The sequence below is a fragment of the Hyalella azteca genome, unplaced genomic scaffold, assembly GCF_000764305.2.
Source record: "Hyalella azteca isolate HAZT.00-mixed unplaced genomic scaffold, Hazt_2.0.2 contig11506, whole genome shotgun sequence".
NCBI classification, from domain to species: domain Eukaryota; kingdom Metazoa; phylum Arthropoda; class Malacostraca; order Amphipoda; family Hyalellidae; genus Hyalella; species Hyalella azteca.
Genome location: NW_025941501.1, coordinates 89,097 through 111,207, shown reverse-complemented (window position 1 = coordinate 111,207; position 22,111 = coordinate 89,097). Strand labels below are relative to the sequence as shown.

Sequence of the window (22,111 nt, the reverse complement as noted above, 5' to 3'; positions counted from 1 at the left end):
AGGCGCAAATTAAACTCTGCTGGCGTTGTTCCCTTTTAAAAAAATTTAAATATTTCTCATTTTTGCAGAGAAGCTGAGAAAACTTGTCGACTCTTTCATTAGAAATTATTTTAAAACTAAATGACGAATCATTTTTCGAGATATTTATTATTCACTTTATACCATCATTCGGAATACGACTTATTGATTTCATTCAGGACATTTGCCGCAAATATTTTTTTCATATTAATTTCTGAACCAAAAATCAACATCTTTCTTTACAGTGACGTTTTAGCCGTCATTTGCATTTTTTAGATGTCTTTGCCTCGAATAGATCGCTAAATATTGAAATTTAAAAGAACGAAAAGAGAGAAAACACTTTTATAACAATTTTGCATTAATTTATTAATCGAAATTAAACGGATATGGTTTATCAAGGATTGCAAATTACCCAATGAGTTACGATTCATTGGCGCCATTTATAGGCGGCTTGTAGAATCGTCAGTCGGCCGCCCAAATAGCGCCTTGAGGGTTCGTTACTTTAGTTAAGGGTATCGTAGTGAAGGTCTGCCCTCGACTCGTTGTAGCTGCGAAGTGCACCAGGCTCGTCAATTACGGTATTTTTCAGCGGCCACATCCAACAGAATGAGTCCAAATAGATAAAGCATAAATAATTGAAATCCAATCTGGAATTTTGGAAGCGGACCTTCCAGCCATTCGGAGAACGTAAGATTGCATTTTTATTCTCCTTATAACGGCTGCAGCTGAAATTGAATCGAGCCGTGACAGCCAGAGCTCGGAGGGGTAAACACAAACTGTAAGCTGGTGTAATTCTTAATCATTTGAACTCATTCACGTTTCTCATATATATTATTCGAGCTTCCCTTATTTGAAGCATTTTGATTATATTTGTCCCCATTGAGAATGTACAAAACGAAGTTTTTAAGTGGTTGTTTACTTAACGAGTCCGTTCTGATGTTTTAGGTCTTGCTGTAGTTATTTCGTTCAATTTTTACCGAGATGCGATAAAGAAGTGCTTTCATTAAGTTTTCCTTAAAATTGTTTTGTTCTCTTTTTATTAGTTTGGTTATATTACGAGGACATTTTCATTTTTCCGAAATTAACCAGCAGAGTAAGAATGAAAGTAAAAAATTAAATAATAAAACTATGTTTTGCCTGTTTTTGCTTTATTTTTCATGCGGAGTTAATTAATGCGAGGCATAAGCTTAACTGTCCTGTAAAGGGGCGACAGCTTCAGCCATATTTCTCGGCCACGAACGACTGCAAAAAAGCTCCAAGTCAACTCCGAGAAATTATTTGCATTCAAATGGGAAGCGGCAAAGTTGCTTATTTGCAATTTATTGGAGAGTTATGGAGCACCATGCCATGTCTGTGAGTTAAGACAAAAACGATTAAGAAATGAAATCTACCCATTTGATTCCTTCATAAAAATGTGTATGAAATTAGTTTATTGGGGTCGTATATAGTCCATAAAATTATATCGAAAGTACTTGAATAACTACCACTAAGCAATTACAAACTTGCTTACGCTGGATTAAAGTGCTGCTAAGCCCGACAATTTATGACTAGTCAGCATCTCTGCTTGAGATACGGACGAATATTTTGGACGAGGCGAGGCTTGCGTATTTTTTGTAGGAGAGCTGAACAAATAAAAAGCTTAGTTTGGCGAGCGCAAAAGTTCCGTCAACGAGTTCCTGCTAACATTCTTCTGCTCGAAAATGCTTCATAAGCGCAACTTGTTAAGGCGCTGTTCAAAAATTTCAGCGCTGTTTCAGAATTCTATCGTCTGGCTGGAATAACTCGTGTGAACGCATTGCTCATAATGACTCACAGATTGAAGAAGTTTGTGCGTTGCAAACGAGAATGTTTCGAGAATTACAGGACTCGAATGGGTATGCCTTCAAATTCTCGTTCTTCTGAAGCATTGCCATCTTTTCCACGTGATATTATTTCCACGTGATATGTTCAGTCTTTAAATGCCTAGCAAATTACGGACCAGGCAATAAGTCCAGCAGCTATCTCAATCAATCGTCATTTATGGAAAGATCGGGTTCCAAAGGCCGGATCCCTCGTGAATCAAGTCACGAAAAATTCAAGAATCGGTAACAGGCCATGGGCCTATTTCTTCAGTGCCGACACTTCTATTCTATTCTATTCTACCACTCAAAGACCTGTTTACCGTAGTTACTTCATCGTTGGTGACGATGACGCAACGCATTGCTGTAAGATTTCATCCTTCGAAAAGCAGCTGATAGATTTACAATCAATGTAGAAGTGTATGCTTTGATAGGAACAATTTTATTCTGTAATGACCGTCATATTACTCGTATTTGACCAAAATTTGGAATCCATTATAAGTGTCCAAACAAGCTGCTGAAAATCTTTGATATGAATGCGGTTTTTGGAGACACATGAATAATATGTCCATGGCATCAAAAGTGAATATAGATATTCTACAACGCATCTTAAATATTCAATGAATTCTTGAACACTATATTTTGAGCAAGAACCAGATAAGACGGATGAATTTTTAAGTTTTCATTGTTGGTCACTATCAAAGTATTTATATTATGTGTGTTCTGTTCGCACAGCTAAAATATGCTTCCAGAAGCTTCTTCAACAAATTATGACGCTACATTTTGCAATTACTATTGTTTTCACTAGGATTATTTAGCATCTATTTGGTATTCAGACTGTGTTCAGTGCCTAGCTCGCGCCTGAGATTTTATGTTCAGTGATGTACGCAGATGGGCTGGTCGAGAATTGTGCACCAGTTCCTTATCACAGCATTCTGTGTAGGCCACTTGTATATTATTCGTACTCACAAGCCAGCCAAATTTCTGCTTCCTGAGACCTGATGATTCACGATTGCAACTACTGTCTTTTCATGGATTATCAGAGAAAGAGTAGAGTTGGATATCTTGATGAAAAGCGTTAGATGCCGTAAATAGTTGCGTTAGATGCCTTAAAGCGTAGCATTCGATGCCGTAAAATGTAGCGTTAGATGCCGTAAAAAGTAGCGTTAAATGCCGTAAAAAGTAGCGTTATATGTCGTAAATAGTAGTGTTGGATGACGGAAATAATAGCATTTTATGCCGCAATTAGTCTATTTACGAGGGGCATCCGGAAAGTAGTATACCCGTTTGGGAATTGAACAAAAGGAAGTAAATATTAACAAATATAAACATGTTTACTGAAAAGAACATGTATTACACTACTTCTCTACGTAATCTCCAGACAAATTTAAGCATTTTTTGTATCGTGTCACGAGTTTTTGTATACCAGTGTCAAATTCCTCCGCCGCCAGTGTATTGAGATACGTACGCAGTCACGTATTCTTTCAGTTCTTTGTTATTTTGAAACTTTGTCCCTGCCACGAAGTCCTTGAGTTTCGAAGGCAGATGAAAATCTGAAGGAATTAAGTCCGGACTGTAGGCTGGATGGTCGAAAATTTCCCTCTTGAATTTTTGGATAAGTTGTGTTATTTGAGCCGTATGCGGCCTGGCATCATCGGGCAGGAGACCGACGCGCAGTAGACAACAGACCTCGCCGTTCGATTTTGAATTGCCCGCCGTAATTTATTTAATGTTTCTCAATATGCATTGGCATTGATTGTATCTCCACGAGTCATGAAATCGATGAGCAGTACACCTTGCCGATCCCAGAAACACTGGCGGCGGAGTGCTATGACACTGGTATACAAAATCTCGTGACACTATACGACAAATGCTTAAATTTGTCTGGAGATTACGTAGAGATGTGGTAGTGTAATACATGTTCTTTTTAATAAACATGTTTACATTTGTTAATATTTACTTCCTTTTGTTCAATTCCCAAACGGGTACTACTTTCCGGATGCCCCTCGTAGATGCAGTAAATTGTGTGAGATACAGTAAAGATATACCGTGAGATGCCGTTCAGGGTACAGTGCACCAGTGCCGCTGGGTTGAGGCTCTGCAGTCGGCGAGGAATGCATCTATCTAAGTTATTGCCCAGCAGTACTCGCTGACAACTTGCAAGTCATTGCTAGTAGCATTACATTATTTTAAAAATGATATTGTATTTAGCAGTGATGAATAAACCAATTTGTGTTATTATTTCAAACTTTTCCTTTTAGCAAATTAATTTTTGATTCGATCAATCAAAAAAGATGCTTAATCTGACAACGCATTATATGGAGTTGAAACTCGCGTATTTCTTCCTAATCGCACAGATTCAGAATAGCCATCTAATTCTTCCTCAAAACGTAAACGTTAAAAGCCCTTAGATATTCAAGTGAAAATTGATCCCTTATAGTGCAGGCTTCACTACTGACTTTGAATTTAACTCCTCAATTATAGTTATATTGTAGAATATTTATAAGTATTTTAATTAGAATGGGACTGCCGAGTCGCCACAAAATTAGCATCAGCATTTAACTTTTTATTCACAACGAAATTCCTTCCCAACTCTCGTGCCATGGCTTCAACTATGCAGAGAATTTTGATTAAAGACGCGCACCGAATCGTCGCCAGAAACTCACGCGTCAAGAAAAAGTTATTGGCAAAAGTTTGGAGATTTGGGAGATATTTTCATAGGCATGGGGCTTTTGTTGGGATCGCGTCTCATCACTATAGTGAAAGTTTCATTATTCCTCACAATAGTTTTAGCGTTAGTTCTTTCAAGAATTTTCGTCTTTTAAAACATTTGCAGTTCGAAGTTCGGAGATCCGTCTACGTTTTTTATGAAAGGATTATAATAAATTATTACTTAATTATTATTTTGAAATATTTCAAGCCTGGAGTTTCAAAGACTATGAATCTCGTAGCGTTCATTCCTCGAAATTCCGAATTTATCTCTAAGAATAAATGACATTGTTTCCCTTAAATTTTATTTTATTTTTATGTTTTTATAACACGCGCGTAAGAGAGCACCCTTGTTCGTGCTATCTTGCATATATTCAATTTTTGGAGTTGGAAGGCCTAAAAGTTTCTGGAATGCCGTACCGTTCATTTTGTTAACCATAAAAAATGTCAATAAGAAGAAAAAGTACGAGGAACTTTGGAGTCTTGAACAAACTTACCGACATTTGGATGAGGCAGGCGAGAAAAACAACTGATAAATCTCGCTGACGTACCTCGTCAGCTGACCGCCCCTAAAGCCATTCTTTATGCCCACCTGGTAAAAGGGAAAGAGTATTCGTATCGAAATAAATCATATTCTCTAGCCCCTGAGCGGTTAGTTTATAGCTTCTACTTTATGTGCAACATCGGGAGAAAATTGTAATTTTTTGGGCCGAGCCTGAGTTACTTTGGAAAAGTGAAGTGTAATTTTTTTCTAAATGGATGGTTTTAAAGACAGATGCAGTTTGAGAGAAGTTTGTCGATTATTATTCTTGTATAGTTAAATTTTTTATAGGAAAATTGATAAAAAAATATATGAAGGTGATAATTAAGTGTAACCGAGTAGTTAAGATTACCAAGCTTGGAGCAGCGGGTTGGGGGTTCGAGACTCGCAACTAGTAGTGAAATTCTGTTGAAATCTGCCAAGTGGCCTGTTGGTTAAGAATCGTCGACAGGCCAGCATGAGCCAATCGAAACACCGCGAAAAATTAATTTATATGTGAGCAGCCAGAGGTATTTTTTCAGAGCTGACATCACGATGTATAAATTTATATGAGCCATTTCTACGCGAAAAAACATGCAAGCTTCTGAAGCTCAAATTTCCATATTTTTATTGAAGCTTAGATTGTATAGCTTTTGCTATTTGTAGGCAACATGGAAATATATCAATAAAATTTAATAATAAATTCGCAAATATTTTTATATGATTAGAAATATCCTGTTTATTCTGCCTTAACTGTCAGCATATTTACAAGGCGGATATTGATTAACTGTTAATCATGTTATAGAAGAAGAAAAACGACCTATCCTTTTACTGAATTTCGAAACTTGTAGAAACTGATCAGAATTTCGAAACTTGTAGGGATTATCCGTTCAGTTCCAATTGCCTAATCTAGGGTATTTCAACAAGTCATCTGATTTCATCAAATGCATCAGATGAATCTTTTATTGAATTAACGAGCTGATTTTAACGATATTTGGCAGAATTGAGTGTACTGAATCAGTGATCAGTTTCCGATTAATTTTTGAAACTGGTAATTTTTTTGGCTTGATTGTTGAAAGGAGGTGAAAAAAGTCTAGGTCTACTTTAACTCGTATTTATTAATAGGACACTGAGATCAGGCTACACCTTGCCCTACGCATAAGATGGTGTTGACTACATAGCTACTGGAAAACTAGTGTCTGATGCCCGTACAGAAATATTCTTATACTCATTACGACGATGTTATCTTGCTGAGGTCACCCTTCTAATTCCCTAACAATCTAGTAATAGAAAATTATTGTGATGGGCTTGACAGGCATTACGTATCGTTACCAAGCGTCAAGTTCTTTGTAAACAAATAGCTAAAGAACTTCCCTGTCAGGCATGAGTGAAACTTGGCGGTTGAAACAATTGCATCTTCTAGGTTTGTATCAGAAAAGTCTAGTAACCGTTAAGTTAAATAAATTAATCGTTTCATACAACTACTCGAGCTTCGAGATGAAAAGATGTAGTGTAATCAGTTATGTTGTAATGAACTAAAGGCTTAATTTGATATACATATTGACTGCAACTTAGGCATTCAGAATATAGCTCTATAGAACATTATATTATGCTTTTTAGTATCTTACAAAAACAGTAAATAATCCGTGATCAGCTCCACTGACATCATATGCACTAGAAAGTCTACCAGACCTGAACAACTTACGTAAATCTTCTATCTATGAACAGAAAAGAGAATTGTATTATAATTATTATTTGTAAATCCTGTTCTAAATTTAATGATAAAAATTGTTTACCATCGCAACTTACAATGCATTATGATAAATGGTTTGAACTCTAGGATTCCATACATAGAAACGTGTCGACGACAGTTCACTATATTCAAGGGTAACTACATTATACTTGAAGATAAATATCATTCTACCATACAAATGTATGTACAAATGAATCGACGTTTCACGCTCATGTCGTACATTCGATTATAAAATTTAAACATGACCAAAATTTTAACAACCTTCAAGTTGAAACATGGCTATATTAGTCTTCAACAGATTTATTCCAATACAATATTATTTGCCGCATGTAGTGCGAGAATTTTGTTGATATATGGTACTGATAATAATTTAACGATCTCAACACTAACCGCTTCAAAAACAGTTACTTGAGACGTGGCAGAGTGAACAAGTCGGATTAATCTTTACCTTATTTAAATTTAACTTTCTAATGCCGTTTGTGAGAATACAGGTGTAAAATAACTATAAATTTGAATTTAATTGGAACACGAAAAAATGTTGCTAGTGGAACCGAAGCTTGCTGATCAGAATGGTAAGCAATATTCGTGATTTGTTTATAAGACTTCACACTCCAGAAGTTCAGCCCCTATTTACCATGGATATATGCATTCGATATAAGGCCTAAAAATTTGTATGCATTCGATCCGCAATCAAATTCCGGAGGTTCATTCATATTCACCTTGCATGTTTCGGAGTAATTTGTTTATTTCACAGGGCGGTAAATTAAGTCACTTTTGAATTCGTTACAATTCCCTGCGCCGTAAAAATTGCACAATATGCTTGATGAAAATAAATCTATCAGTATATGGTGCAAGTCTTGTAGAACGGCGTGTGAGATTATTTGTTATAAATCTACATATTATTCGGCTTTTTCGTTAGTTTCTTCCTAGGTCGAACTAAATTATGTGGACTGATGTTCGCAGATGTGGTTTTTAGTTTTCATTTTGGTAAGTAACTGATTTTTAATGACTAATTTAAAACAATAACCTGTGAGGGGAAAAATATAATTATGATACTGTGCGATACCTAATTAAGGTCAGCTTTTTAGATATTGGATGAATGTAAGTAATGAGTTTCATGTGTGCACGAATGAGGTACCCTACTAACATACCTGCGTCTATACCTTACGAACCGGCATTAAAAGAACTCGTTGGTACCATATCTTGCCGTCCAAATTGTTCGAAAAAATTACGTAAAACGGTCTGACTGGTATTTAAGTGGCCGGTCGGCACGTGAAATTGAACACCAATTTATTTTTCAATTTAACACAAGAGACCTGTTCTACATTTGCAAATTATAAATTATTCACTAAAACGCCGTTCGGACTGTTTTTTCGTCGTTATTCAAACAATGCATGCATGGGTGCCTATAGTGCCACGACGGTCGTTTGAAGCTGAACTAGTGCCAATAGGTGTTTTACTTGCTTCAATATCCACTTCCTTATCTCTTGTTGCAGCACTAGGATCTCAAGTAGAGATAGTTGCTTCGTTTGTTGCACTAATGTCGAGGTAGAACAGCTCCGGGTTGCGGAGCCACTAGAGCAACTAGACGCTTCACTAGCCTCTCCCACTGCCGCACTAGATGACGCACTGCACCATCTCTGTGACGTCGAATGCCAGCTGCAAGTTCCTCCAGCTGCAAAATGAGGAATCAATAACTATTAGAAACTTGATTGATAAAGAAATAATAACAATTAATGTTAAAAACATTGTTCCACGTCTATAATTTGTGACGCCACTAAAACACGCGCCCTTGCAAACCCTGCAAAAAAAGCATATTTCGCCTACTTTTAGCCAGAATTAAAAAAAAAACTATTCAGTACATGAGCAAGTTGTGTCACCATCTACTAGAATTGAATGAATTGTTCAAAATGTACGTTTTCAATTTTTCACAAGAATGCAAGTGCCATAATTAAGTCCCGAAATGTCTCACGGACTTTTATTAGATTGTCAGCAGCTTTTGATTTAGTAGCTGTCGACCTTTGGAATGAGTTCACTTTAAGTAATAATTTCCATCTGAGAATATCTGCCTAAGTTATTACTTAAGGCAGGAAGCAGACGGAGTGCAATATTGTTCTGCCTCTTAAAAACAGAACGCCTTGCCGTAATGGAGAGCTACTGTAAAAATACACCTTTTAAAGTTTGTTGGATGAAAGAATGGGAAAAGTCTTGAATGTTGGATTTAACTCCAAGGCCAAAAGAAAGCTAATACTTAATTTTATCGTGTTGATTTTAATCGTAAATATTACAAATAGTTTAGGATATTTTAGTCTCGCGTGAATATGCTCGCAACGTTAACCGAGCAGCAGGCAGTTTACACGCGGCCCACGCAATCCTCGCACAACGTCGTGTTATAAAGAACACATTGATGACTGTTTTTAGAATCGTAAACACAGAGGAAATATATATTAATTTTGGGGAATATATTCTCATGTGTAGCTTCTTGAGCGACCAGTATTTTCGTGTCTAAAGTTTTTTTATTAAAGTTATATGGTTTAGCTCAACTTTTTAAGAATATAAAATTGTTTTACTTCAAAGTTATTCTTTATTGATGCATGTAAGATTATAAGGACAATAATTCCCTCTGGGGCAATAACACTTGAATGAGAATAATAGCAAATTTCTACCAGCATTTAAATGTACATGGTGATCATCATGATAAAGTAATAGTATAGTATAGTATCTTCGGCATTAAAGAATAGGCCTGGATAGGCCTGTCGCCGATTCTTGTGCTTTTCTTGACTAAACTGGCCTTTTGATCAGATCTTTTCTACGGACGGTAGATTTAAAATCGATTCTAGATATCAGTTGTTCCGTAAGGTAAGAAGCATTTTAAGACTAAACATATGCTCTTGCATGGCCTTGTCTAGTCTGTTCTTGAACGCGTTCATACTCGGAGCATCAACAATATCTTCAGGGAGGTATAGTGATCATCATGATACAGTTATGACTACATAGTGATCATCATGATGCAGTTATGACTACATAGTGATCATCATGATGCAGTTACGATTACGAAATCCTAGCACAAAAGTTACACAAAATAAACTCAAATCCAATCTCGATTTTATTCATGCTATATTCAAAAGAAGCAAAATAATAAATTATGACCACTCAGTTCAGGAAATTACGGCCTGACGGTACAAAATGGCTCTCCTAGTTCGAACTAAACAACTTAAACATCTTAGATCGAGAAGTTTAATGCGGGAGTATTTTCATCATGGCATTAGCAGGCGTTAATTAAGAAGGAATGCTGCGAGCCTGCGAGGGCTGAGTGGGAGGAACTGTTTGCCGAGGAAATCTCAGCTGTTTGCTCAGCAATGCAAGGTTGTTTGTTGTGAGTCTCTATGAAGCCTCTGCGTTTTTTCATTAGCCATTATTTTAATAATTAAAGAGTTGTTCTTATGTGAGAGCTAATTCGAGGTTTTTCTTTGTTGGCGGAATTTTGGTTCACGAATATTCATTGTCGCTCGTTCTTCATTATCCGTCGCAAATCCTGAATTCGCCGTCACGTTTTCCTTAGAAAGTCACCATCACTCGTTGCTCATTTTCCGCTACAAGTCTAATTTATCGTTGCTAGTTTCCCATTCTCAGTGAAAACTTTTTAATCCATCGGTGTTCATTTTAAATTTACGTCATTAGCCTCAAATTGTCCGTAACTCTTCTCAGTTTTACCGTCGTTCGCAAACAAGCTCTATTATCCTCGTCAGCCATGAACTTAGCATCACTATTCTCAAATTTACCATTTGCCTCCAATTCTGTTACACTCGTCCAACTTCATCACGTCGAACCGCAAATCTTCCCGCGGTTACCGCCACTAGACACCGCGTGGTTCGTCTCGCGTTTGCCGTCACTAGTTTTAAATTCATTTACATCGCCTTTTCAGTCACTTCTTATCGTTGTTTTGAATTGCCCTTCATCACATCGACGCGTTACTCGTTTGCGCTTTCTTTCCTGAGGACGCGGAAGTCCGAGTGAGGTTAACGCGGCCTAAGAAGGGGTTCGTCGCCGGGTGCAGACATTAATGTCGTATCAACTATTTGGTAAAATTCAGTAATTGTTTGAGGTGATAGGTAAGGCTTCCTAAATAGTTATAGTTAAAAAATATTTCAATAGTCAGTAAATGAGTTCACCCTTAACTTATCCAATTTATTTGTATGCATTCATTCTTGATTGCATGACTTCAAAATTTGGAGAGATTGATTTACATGACAATTTTATGTTTTCCGGATTTTCGATACTAGCACGCAAGTATTGGACCGAGAAATATTGCTCAAGTAAAACATCAATGATTATCGCAATGTTGCCGTTAGTAACTTGAATTGTAATTTTTTTAAGATGAATTTCCGTTTTCTTGTTCATCTCCGTGAATATTCATGAAATAGTTTTCACTGCCCTATAATCCGATGTAAGTTTTGTGTGCTATCAAATAAAAGATGAACTCATCGCGTTTGTGGACGACGATTTTACAAAATTTAATTGAGACGGCATAAAACTTGAGTGAGGGATCAGTATGCGGACGTGTGATGTATAAGGAAGTCCCCGCTCGCCCATAAGATGACATTACTTACCTTGAGCTGCACCTGAGAACCCAGCCAGCGAGGGGGGGTGGTGTCGGGGGTCAGTGTTAGCACTGGGGGGCTGATGCTGTCCTGGGTCTCCACACGCACCACGTGACCGACACTGGGCAAACAAATAACAACATGTTAAAACCATCGCACTCTCAGTATAATGAATGGATCATTCTGTCCAAATAGTGAAACACATTCTTACCCTTGCAGCACAATGTGTTAAAAGGAATTATTCATGGTGTTCATATTGTGATACACTTTCTCACCCTCAGCACGAGCCACAATGTGTTAAAACCATGGCACTCTCAGAAAAAGGAATGATCAGGGACACAGGGTGGCCAAATAGTGAAAGACTATCATACCGATAGCACGAGCTGAAAGCGGACTTAGCATTGATACGCCATTTGGCTGGGCCAAACTGAGTCAGAATCACCCACCCAAGGGCAAAAATTGCGTCGTTATTTGCGCAGAATCGCACCAATTTCTCTGAAAGCAGCCATTCACCGCGTAGAACTTGAGGGAAATTGAGTCTAAGAATTATATATATAGGTAAAATTCGGGAAAAAAAGATGGAGATTGTACAATTCGTATACATATATAGTGTAAACTAAATCAGGTGAGTTTTGAAAAGCTACTTGCTTGTTCTAGATCCTGAAGAAGTTTACCGTGCACATCACCCACAGAACTACTGCCCACTGCCCGACTCTCAGCCTCGGGGCGTCGTTCACTATGAACCAAGTCTCCCATGCATCCCTGGAGGTATGCATGCCGGCGGCCGCTCAATTATGCAAATCTCCGGCCTCCCCGCTATCGGAAAACTGAATTGAGCTGAAGCCTTGCCGATATAAGCATCGTCCTGTTGCGAACGCTTATTGCCAGCACGAACCTTAGGAAAAAGCGTCATCACATTGCTTTTTCAAGTAGGAAGCAAGTTTTAAGGCCTAAAAATTTGTGAACTGCTGATAGAAATTTATTGTTCAGAAAAGAACCTAATTTGACGCGCTTTCGAAAAAACACACAGTTCACCACGTACCAAAGCAATGTAATTTCAATGCGATTTTCCGCAGCAGATTATTGGAATTTTTTCCTCAGTTTCGGTAGGAGACTTTGCGGGACTTTTGCTTGCGCTAACAGATTTTCTATGGCGCCTACGCTTGACCTTTGTTTGTTTGGCGTGATCTGCTTTATAGTGTTGGCCTCTTTTGCGTTATAGAGAGTCCTGGCCTCTTTTGCGTTATAGAGTCCTGGCCTCTTTTGCGTTATATAGAGTGCAGGCCTCTTTTGCGTTATATAGAGTGCAGGCCTCTTTTGCGTTATATAGAGTGCTGGCCTCTTTTGCGTTATATAGAGTTCAGGCCACTTTTGCGTTATAGAGAGTCTCGGCCTCTTTTGCGTTATATAGAGTGCAGGCCTCTTTTGCGTTATATAGAGTACTGGCCTCTTTTGCGTTATATAGAGTGCAGGCCTCTTTTGCGTTATATAGAGTGCAGGCCTCTTTTGCATTATAGAGAGTGTGGGCCTCTTTTGTTTTGCGTTGTGTAGCGTGCTGGCCACTTTTGCGTTTCATAAAGTGCATAACTTGGCGCATTTTCTCATTTATTGAAAAAAGGCTATATTGTGCCCGTCATGTCCGTCCGTCTGTCTGTCTGTCCACGTTTTGGTCGACGAGAAAATGCGCTCTCTGTCACTCACTGCAGTGAGTACTGATCTAATTTTTTTATAAAGCGTGCTTTTATTTTGTATTTTAGAGCGTAGGCCTCTGTAAGAGCATTGGTCATTATACCCACACAATAGGTAATGACTTATGGGGTAAGTGCCAGTCATTATTCACACTGTAAGCAAGATTAGAAATGAAAAGAGACGGGAACTGGGAATTTACTGCAGTTTAAATTAATAACAAAAAGCATTTGAAAATATATATTAAGCTGTGGAAAAATAATGCAAATAATACCTTTGGCAACGTGAGCACATGCTGCTGCGATCACCTAAAAGGTAATGCAGAAATAATAAATCGGACTTTATTTTTATATAGAGTTTCAACAATTTTTCAAGTTTTCTAAAAACTTCCTTTTCAATTACACTTCCTGAAGCAAAATCACGCATCGTGGTACTGGAAAATCAAGCGGACTGGTGATTTCAACAACGGACATCTCTACGGGTTGCCAAAAATTCATAAAATATCACCCACAGAACTACTGCCCACTGCCCGACTCTCAGCCTCGGGGCGTCGTTCACTATGAACCAAGTCTCCCATGCATCCCTGGAGGTATGCATGCCGGCGGCCGCTCAATTATGCAAATCTCCGGCCTCCCCGCTATCGGAAAACTGAATTGAGCTGAAGCCTTGCCGATATAAGCATCGTCCTGTTGCGAACGCTTATTGCCAGCACGAACCTTAGGAAAAAGCGTCATCACATTGCTTTTTCAAGTAGGAAGCAAGTTTTAAGGCCTAAAAATTTGTGAACTGCTGATAGAAATTTATTGTTCAGAAAAGAACCTAATTTGACGCGCTTTCGAAAAAACACACAGTTCACCACGTACCAAAGCAATGTAATTTCAATGCGATTTTCCGCAGCAGATTATTGGAATTTTTTCCTCAGTTTCGGTAGGAGACTTTGCGGGACTTTTGCTTGCGCTAACAGATTTTCTATGGCGCCTACACTTGACCTTTGTTCGTTTGGCGTGATCTGCTTTATAGTGTCTGAAACATTAAGTGCAGGCCTCTTTTGCGTTATAAAGTGCAGGCCTCTTTTGTGTAGAGTGTAGGCCTCTGTAAGAGCATTGGTCATTACCCACACAGTAGGTAATGACTTACTGGGTTAAGTGACAGTCATTACCCACACTGTAAGCAAGATTAGAAATTAAAAGAGACTGAAACTGGGAATTTACTGCAGTGTAAATTAATAACAAAATGGTATTTGAAAATGAATAATAAGCTATGTAAAAATAATGTAAATAATACCTTTGGCAACGTGAGCACATGCTGCTGCAATCACCTGAAAAGTAATGACTAAAGAGCAAATTGTGAATGCGACGTTGACTTCCTAAACGGTGTGGCACAGGTAGAAGGAAAGTTATAATTTTATTATAAAATAAAACTCGTCAAATGTGTAACACTATACACATGCACAGAGTGCTGTGGCTGCAACTATTTACCAGCCTTGCCCTAACTTTATTTATTGCGTGATCGTGACAACTCTCGCTGGCTCGGGACTTGATGCTGCTCGCTTTGGGCAAGCTGGACTAATGTCAAACAAAGTACAATTTTACTCTATAATCATTTTTTATTGCTATAAATAATTATTATTGTTAACATAACTTATTAAAATCATCTTTGTAGGTAAAGTAGCGTGCGTCTTCCGAACTGCTTTTTGTCTTCAATATCCAATCAACGCATGATTTATGTTTAAAATTAGATAGCAATTAAATGTTTCACAAAAGAGTTTGAAGCTTTTACACACAGAAACGCAATTCCAATGTACAACACCTGAAAAATAGTTAAGTTTTCTAGGCATTTCGTTCAACTGCAATTCTAAACTCGATTGAAAATAAACTCAAAATTTATTTATTTTTCTGTTTCCGATATCTGGGACTGAAAACACGTAAACTTTCCAATATTCAAAGCCTCAGTTACAGATATGTGAGGGTGAGTGGACCCTCTGGCCAGAAGTGTTGGAAATGCAGCCAATGTCGCTACAACACAACACAAGCCTGTTTTTTAGGCAACGCGCGTTTACCTAACAGCAATGCAGAGCGCTTGGTCTCATATTTTCAATATTTCCAGAGCGCGTGGAGACTACCGATATTTTTTCAATGCAATCAAAAAGAGAGGTAACCAACCAATATATGTTAATACTTTATGATTTCGGGGTTTCTCCAGACGTGCCGGCCATTTAATTAAATAACGGACGATCTCTAACAAATTGTCTGAAAATAGTTGTTATTTATTGTTTTAAGCTAGTGATATCCTCTTCCCAAATCCCCCCTTTAAACCCACCTGTTTCTCCTGGCGTGCCGGCCGTGCGCGGCGGGCAGCACGAGCCTGAGTCGTGACACGAGGTACACGGCTGGAGTTGACAGCTCAAACTTGCCCTTCTCCCTGAAGCTGAACACGTCTCCGGCGCTGCCCCGCACCAAATATGCCGACGTCATGTGCAGACCCGTGAAAGCTACGCGTATCACCCCTTCCAGCGATCTGAATGCCGTCGGTGTGGCATGGACACTTCCTGCCAACGCGGAACGGACTTTCCGTGTTTTCCTTGCATTTGAGTATGGTAGAGCGCTGAGATTTTCATTCTTCGACGGAATTTTCTGTTCCTTTTTTATTTTTGAATCAGAAAACTCTGATTGGTTTTCATTTGTTGACTGGAATTGACGTGTTTCCTGTGCTTTTGGAGATTTATCTTGATATTCAGTCGTGGAATATGATGAGTTTTTCAAGATAGGTTTAGGGTACATCCTGATGCTGACTATGCCTGATGGATCAAAGTTGTTCTCATAATTGTTTGTACGAGCTAAGAGATGCAAGGATTCAATTGCATCTACAGATTCTTTGCTGTTAAAAGAACTACGGGATTCCGTGCTCCCCTCGGACGACTTGTTGAGTTCAGATTGATGGTTCTTCGGTCCGCGAGTATTTGAGCTGCTCGTCGACTCGAGTGTTTTTCTCGACGATTCATGGCCGAGCTTCAATTGGACAGTAACTGGACTGGAGGGACTCGTATCACCGCAAGAGTGCTTGTCAGCGCCGCATTCTATTGCGTCACTCAAACCCTCGACGCTCTCGGCTTCGTCTAAACTCGAGTGGGTTTTATTTGAGCTGAAAAATACTTGTGTGATGCCTTGAATACTCTCACGGGATAGCTGCTCAGATTTGTACCCCGTTCCTTGGTGCGCTCGCCTGTGGCGAACTTTACCTGAAGATTGTGACGGATGAGGAACGTCGTAATGATAATCATAGTCAAATTCATCCACGTAGTATGATTCTTTTTTTCTTTGTTTCATAGGCTTACTGGGGTACATATTTTCTTTTAGATATTTACTTTCATCGCTCGGGTTTTCATATATTACGCTCTTTTCATTATCCACAGCACGAGTCTGGTCCAATTCTTGTGATTCCTTATTATTTTCTCCGATGTCTTCATCGTAGTGGTCTCCGTACTGATAGAAGAAGGGATCGTATTCTTCATCGTAGTCGGACACAGTCACTTGTTTGAGGTTGTTCTTGTCCCCTCCTTTGGGATTTCTTCTCAATTCGAAATGAGAAAAAGTTCCTGAGCCAGGAAGATCAGATTGCTTGGAGTGGCGACTTGAATCCTGCCCATATTGTGTTTCAGTCTTTGTGGAGTTCTCGAAAGAACCTGAATGGGTCTCCTGGAAACGTTCTTCCAGAGGATCGAAGACGAATTTCACCTGAAAAGTGAATGCAAAATCCAATGATCTTCTTCAATGAAATTTAAATTCTCTTGAATTTAACTCCAAAGTACTGGTTCGTCACAGAACCCATATAATATATCGAGCATTCGAGGGAAGAGCTCAGGGTGAAAGAATGACACGTTAGGGGCTCCGATGACATCAACCAGTGTTCTATTCACCACCAGTCGCCGATGCTTCATACGGAAAAATAAAATATTTAAATTTCAAATGCGCATATACCGCAAAAAAAGAGTTCCTACTGTAACAGTTATCGTTCCAATTAATATTTAGTTAAGTTGAGCAAAAACAGAGTTTGATCCCAACCGTCTTGGTTTGTACGACCTCTCACATAATCAGATTTTTGGATTTGCCCTCAATTGACCTCAGTTTCATGGACCGTCAAAGTTTGACCTTCAATATTTTATGTCAAGATGGACAAGTTTTGAACGACCTTTGAGTTTTATAAAATTTTCTTCTGATACTTTCAGTAAAGTAGCCGCGCGATGGCTGAAATGGATTAGCCTACAGCAGAAAATGGCTCAACTTGAAACACTGCACTTTATTCTCATAACTTATAGAGCTGCCGAAACAAAAATTGCTTTCACGTAAATTTATTCCATTACATTTGCTCTTTACCTCTTATGTTAACTCAGCAACTATCATGCAGAGTGCAGACAATCAATGACAAATTAAATTTATTAAAATAATCGTGATTGCAAATGATTAAAACAGTAAACTGGTATTAATATAAAAGACTCCCGAGCACAAATCAAAGGTCACCTCTTGCACGGTCATGGAGCTGAAGCCGGTGAGCGTGATGTTGTCGAGGAGGAGACGGAGCTTGAGAACGTCGCCCTCATGGACGTACTTGAGGGGCGCCGCGCCGTGCAGCGGCTCAAGCGGGGACTTCAAGCCCAGTTTTGGGTGCGTCTGGTGCGCCTTCTGCGCCAGCGCCAATAGTGCTGAGGCAACCACCGCGCACAGCTCTGTAGCAATAATAAATACAAGAATGAGTTATAGACAACCCTATTAAAACTATCAATAAAAAGAGTTTAAAATGTTGCGGAATAGCTGCTGCCTGTTTGCGCAGAATTTACTCTGGAGAATATATTTTTTTTCTTCGTAATGAGTTTTAGTCAAATTTGATTGTAAAAGGAAAAGTAAATGTAAGGGAGAATTTCCAAAACATAGTTAAGTTTCAACGCCGTAAATGTTAACGATAAGATCTCTCCAATAGCTCAGGGTTAGAAGTCCAAACTTTCATGTCATAATTTATCACACTATACAACGAATGATGAAAACACTGAAGCACAACTGATCATTTTTATCTGGTACTGAGCTGGGAGCCTTGCCAGAATTATTGTTCGGTAGCTCAGAATAAGATAAGGCTACTAAAATTTACTCATTTCATAATCAGCAACGTAAATGGTTCTGACCCCTGCAATGTAGCAAAACTCTGAAGGAAATTTAAAGGTTAAAATGTTGCATTGTCGTAATAGGCAATCACTAAAACCATTATTTTTATTGCGCACAGATCTGAGTGAAGCTCCGCGTCAATGGATTTCATTAACAGCCCTTTTAGCGCTTTGAAGGCAATATTGATGTTTATCAACAAATGAGTGGAATGAACGTTTTCACTATATGAAACTTAAGCGATAAAAACGAATGCCTCTATGAACACCATGGCATACATTAAAAATAATATTATCAATTAAATTATGGAATTTTCGATAAATGATCGTGTTAGATAGATTAAATACATTGTATAAATCTTTTCGTTATATGATCGAAGTCGAGCAAAATGTTAGGCATTAAACCCACAGCCAGTTCACCAAATCAGTATAAAGCTCTTGGAGCGCAGATATTTTATTGCAAAGCTCTCCTACCCGCCATTATTCATAACAAATATTTCGGAAGGCTCAATTTTGAATCGTCTGAGTGGAGCGAAAATTCAATTGGATGTGAGCAAACGGGCGCGCACTCCGCTTTCTTTGAGCTATCCCATAAAAACGCTTTACCTGACGGTTACCTTGTAAGTTTGCTCTTCGGGGGCGGCCTAGAGGATACTTTCATTGGATGTTCTCAGTGTTTGATCTTATGAAAGCAACTCGAGCCTAATTCACCTCTCATTCTCAACAGCCACTCCTGTAGAGCGCGTGTTTTATTCAATGTTTTACAAGACCGAACTGACTACGGATGATGAGCTTTGGGAATTAAATTTTACTAATTTTACGTGCATTAATGCTGCATCTAATTGATGAGAGCTTTTAACTTCGAAATTTCCTCAGGGTTTATCTAGAATTAATTCTCTACGACGTTTATGAATTCCCCCGGAATGCTACGTTCCCCTCTTTCCGTTTCCGGTTACATTCGCTTCGTCTGTAACTGCTACTTGTTTTGCATGTACTGCTATTGTATATTGCAATTGCATTGCTATTGCAAAATTTTAAAGCTTCCCCAGAGAATGTTTGAAATTTGCTTTGAAATTATCATAGCAAGAATCCAGTCATGAATATAACGGTGGCATTATGGCGGCCTTGTGGAAAAACACTTTTCGTCTTCGCTACAACTTCTCAGTCCCAATATGCAACTTCTTCGTCTTTTTAACATTACTGATGTGAAAACAAAAGCAGACATTTCCACTGGGAAAAATTCAGAGGCTCATTCTATACTTTTTGAAAGTTCCTCGCGTTCATCTTGAAAATTGCTTGGGGCTTCAGAGAGAAGCATTTTCTTCTAAATATTTTATTGCTTCATTTTTTTGTTCATGTGCGAAATCACCCAAGTGCGTCGTAAGCCTTCAACGAGTACCTCATGTTGAATATTAATATTAGTAGTTTGTTAAAAAACACAATATATAGTGAATTTATATTAATTAGATTTTAAATAAAATTTCGGAACAAGGCCCCAAGGTAGCTCGAAGAAATTAAACAACCGGAAATTTATTTCGTAAGAATTTTCAGGAAATCAAATGTTGTCACAGTCATCATTTCTGTTCGATTTTAGTATTAGAACTAATTTCATCTCGAGGAAATTGCTTCTTGTTCAAACCATTTGTTGATTTGTGTTTTATGATGCTTGAATATTTTGTGACTGAGTGATCAGAAAAAATGAGTTGATGAAAGAAAATATTTGAACGGCCAGTAATTAATTTATTTGAAAAATTACCAAATTTTCACAATCCTACTCTTGGGTGGTTTTGCTGCAATCTTATTTGAATGAAAATTAACATTCCGCTTAATGGATAGGATATCAATGATAATTTGAGATTTTCTGTCAAATGAGCCAGCAAATAATTATATTATTATTACAATTATATTGGATTATTGCCACACCAAATTGCAATGCTAGGAACGTGCGAATTGTGACTGACTCTAAACACAGCAGGCAATCGATTTCTTACGGAACTCACGCCTGGTAAACCTTTACTGCCAGAACAACTGTCAGGAGTAAAGGTCGTTTTTCATTGGAATGACCCAAGTGTGAGATGGCGTAAGCTAAACTAAATTTCGTCTTCTGCCGCCTCTTCAGTTTTAAATTCAATAAGCGTAGCCATAGCCGTGCAGTATATGGAAGAAATTCTCGTTTTGCAAATAATATCTGAGGCATAACTACCTTAATCAGGTGCACGATGAGCCAAACTCAACGATGTTGATAATATTGATTTTGTATTAAGCAAAGGTATTAATTTTTGTCAATAATCTTCTAATGCTGATGAGGTTTAACTCGGTTAAGAGTTATCTGCTCTCATTAGCGTTCAGAAAGGGAGAGACATGCGTGCTTCAGATACACACCAGATATTTGACGTTGATGCAATGGTAAGTGAACGAATCGACGTTAATTAAACGACGTTAATTAAATGATGAATGACGATGATGACGTGATGAATCGACGTTAATTAAACATTGTTTTGACATCATTTGCGTGGTGGGCGAGGATCGCGCGCGTGGCAGCCGCGTCGACATAATAAGCATAACACTCGGTTAATTGAACACGAGACTGAGTCACGAGACACTCAACCACAGAGTGTGTTTGCATGCTTTTGTACGAGACACACGTACCAACACAAATGCAGTTGTTGCTACGACTGTATGGACAAGTCATTAGGAGAGTATGGAATATGGCCCCAAGGTAGTACTAATGCCCCAATTAAGGTACTCTGCGTCCCCAACGGACGCAGGGACCGTAATTTTGCGGATGCGATTATGATTCGTTCAAGAAGCTGGTACTACGAAGAAATAATAGTAAAATAAAATGGGCGCGATTGAGAAGAATGGGTTTTGATTAATATAAGCATGAATAAAATTATATTTTACATTAACAGGCAATCACTATGAAATTTAGTCGACCTAATTTTCAAACATGAGGTCGACTAAACCGCAGGGAAAGAATTTCCGAACATGAGGTGTTTCTTATAATTAAATCGACGCTCCAGCCTTCCGCATCCCTCGGCAGATCTGCCAGCTTTGTTCGATAACATCTTACAACACGATACTCTTATTTAAGATAATCGTGCATGATCCCTTTCATCGACAACAAACAATGAGGACGCGCGCAGGTCAGGAGCCTTGTAGCATTTAGCCGCCTTTCCGAGACCCTGCGAGCTACTGAAGGCTTTCATCCCTGACTGCATTTGAGCCTCAAATTTCGGTAGCCTTGGACGGTATTTTATATAATTTTTTGGCCAATATTTCGGCAGCCTCTGGCCAGCTGAAGCTCGCCCAATGGAAATTATCCCATGCTGTTTGAAATGATCATTCGATCACTCTTCATGACTCGTCTTAGTTCAGTTCTTAGTTTGCCAGCATAAGATATGTTGACGGCAATTAACCAGCCACGTTATGCTTGTTGTACTTCTTGATTATGCCTGTTGGTTAAACTTGATGGTTAGCTTGATAACGTAGCTCAACTTTTATAGTTTTTGTTTCGCATGATATCTTATTTGCTTACAGGAGCCCTGATTTTCAAGTGCTGATCGTTTAATTGTTTAATATTTCATTTAATATTAAATTTAATTTAATAATAAATGTGGTAAATGTACATGGAGACAGGAATAGCAAGGTATTAAATCACTTAGTTGCTTGAATTGTAAAATAACTAAGATTTTGAGACCAAAGAAATTGATGCTCGAAGAATATATTACAAATAAAGATGGATAGACGAGTAGTAGATATTATAACAATAAATATAACTCAGTACTCACTGCAGTGAGTGACAGAGAGCGCATTTTCTCGTCGACGAAAACGAAG

At 38.4% G+C, this 22,111-nt stretch overlaps 1 protein-coding gene across 1 annotated transcript in view; it reads right to left on the bottom strand.

Moving 5' to 3' along the window:
* Window positions 1-8,146: 8,146 nt before the first annotated feature.
* LOC108674774 overlaps window positions 8,147-22,111 on the bottom strand; it is a 47,860-nt gene continuing 33,895 nt past the window's right edge. The window contains exons 3-6 of the mRNA XM_018162745.2: window positions 17,643-17,848; window positions 15,445-16,859; window positions 11,449-11,560; window positions 8,147-8,513 (exon numbers count right to left, since the gene is read on the bottom strand). Of these exons, the coding sequence (XP_018018234.1) occupies window positions 8,376-8,513; window positions 11,449-11,560; window positions 15,445-16,859; window positions 17,643-17,848 (1,871 nt within the window). The 3' untranslated portion in view covers window positions 8,147-8,375. The remainder of the gene's footprint in view (window positions 8,514-11,448; window positions 11,561-15,444; window positions 16,860-17,642; window positions 17,849-22,111) is intronic.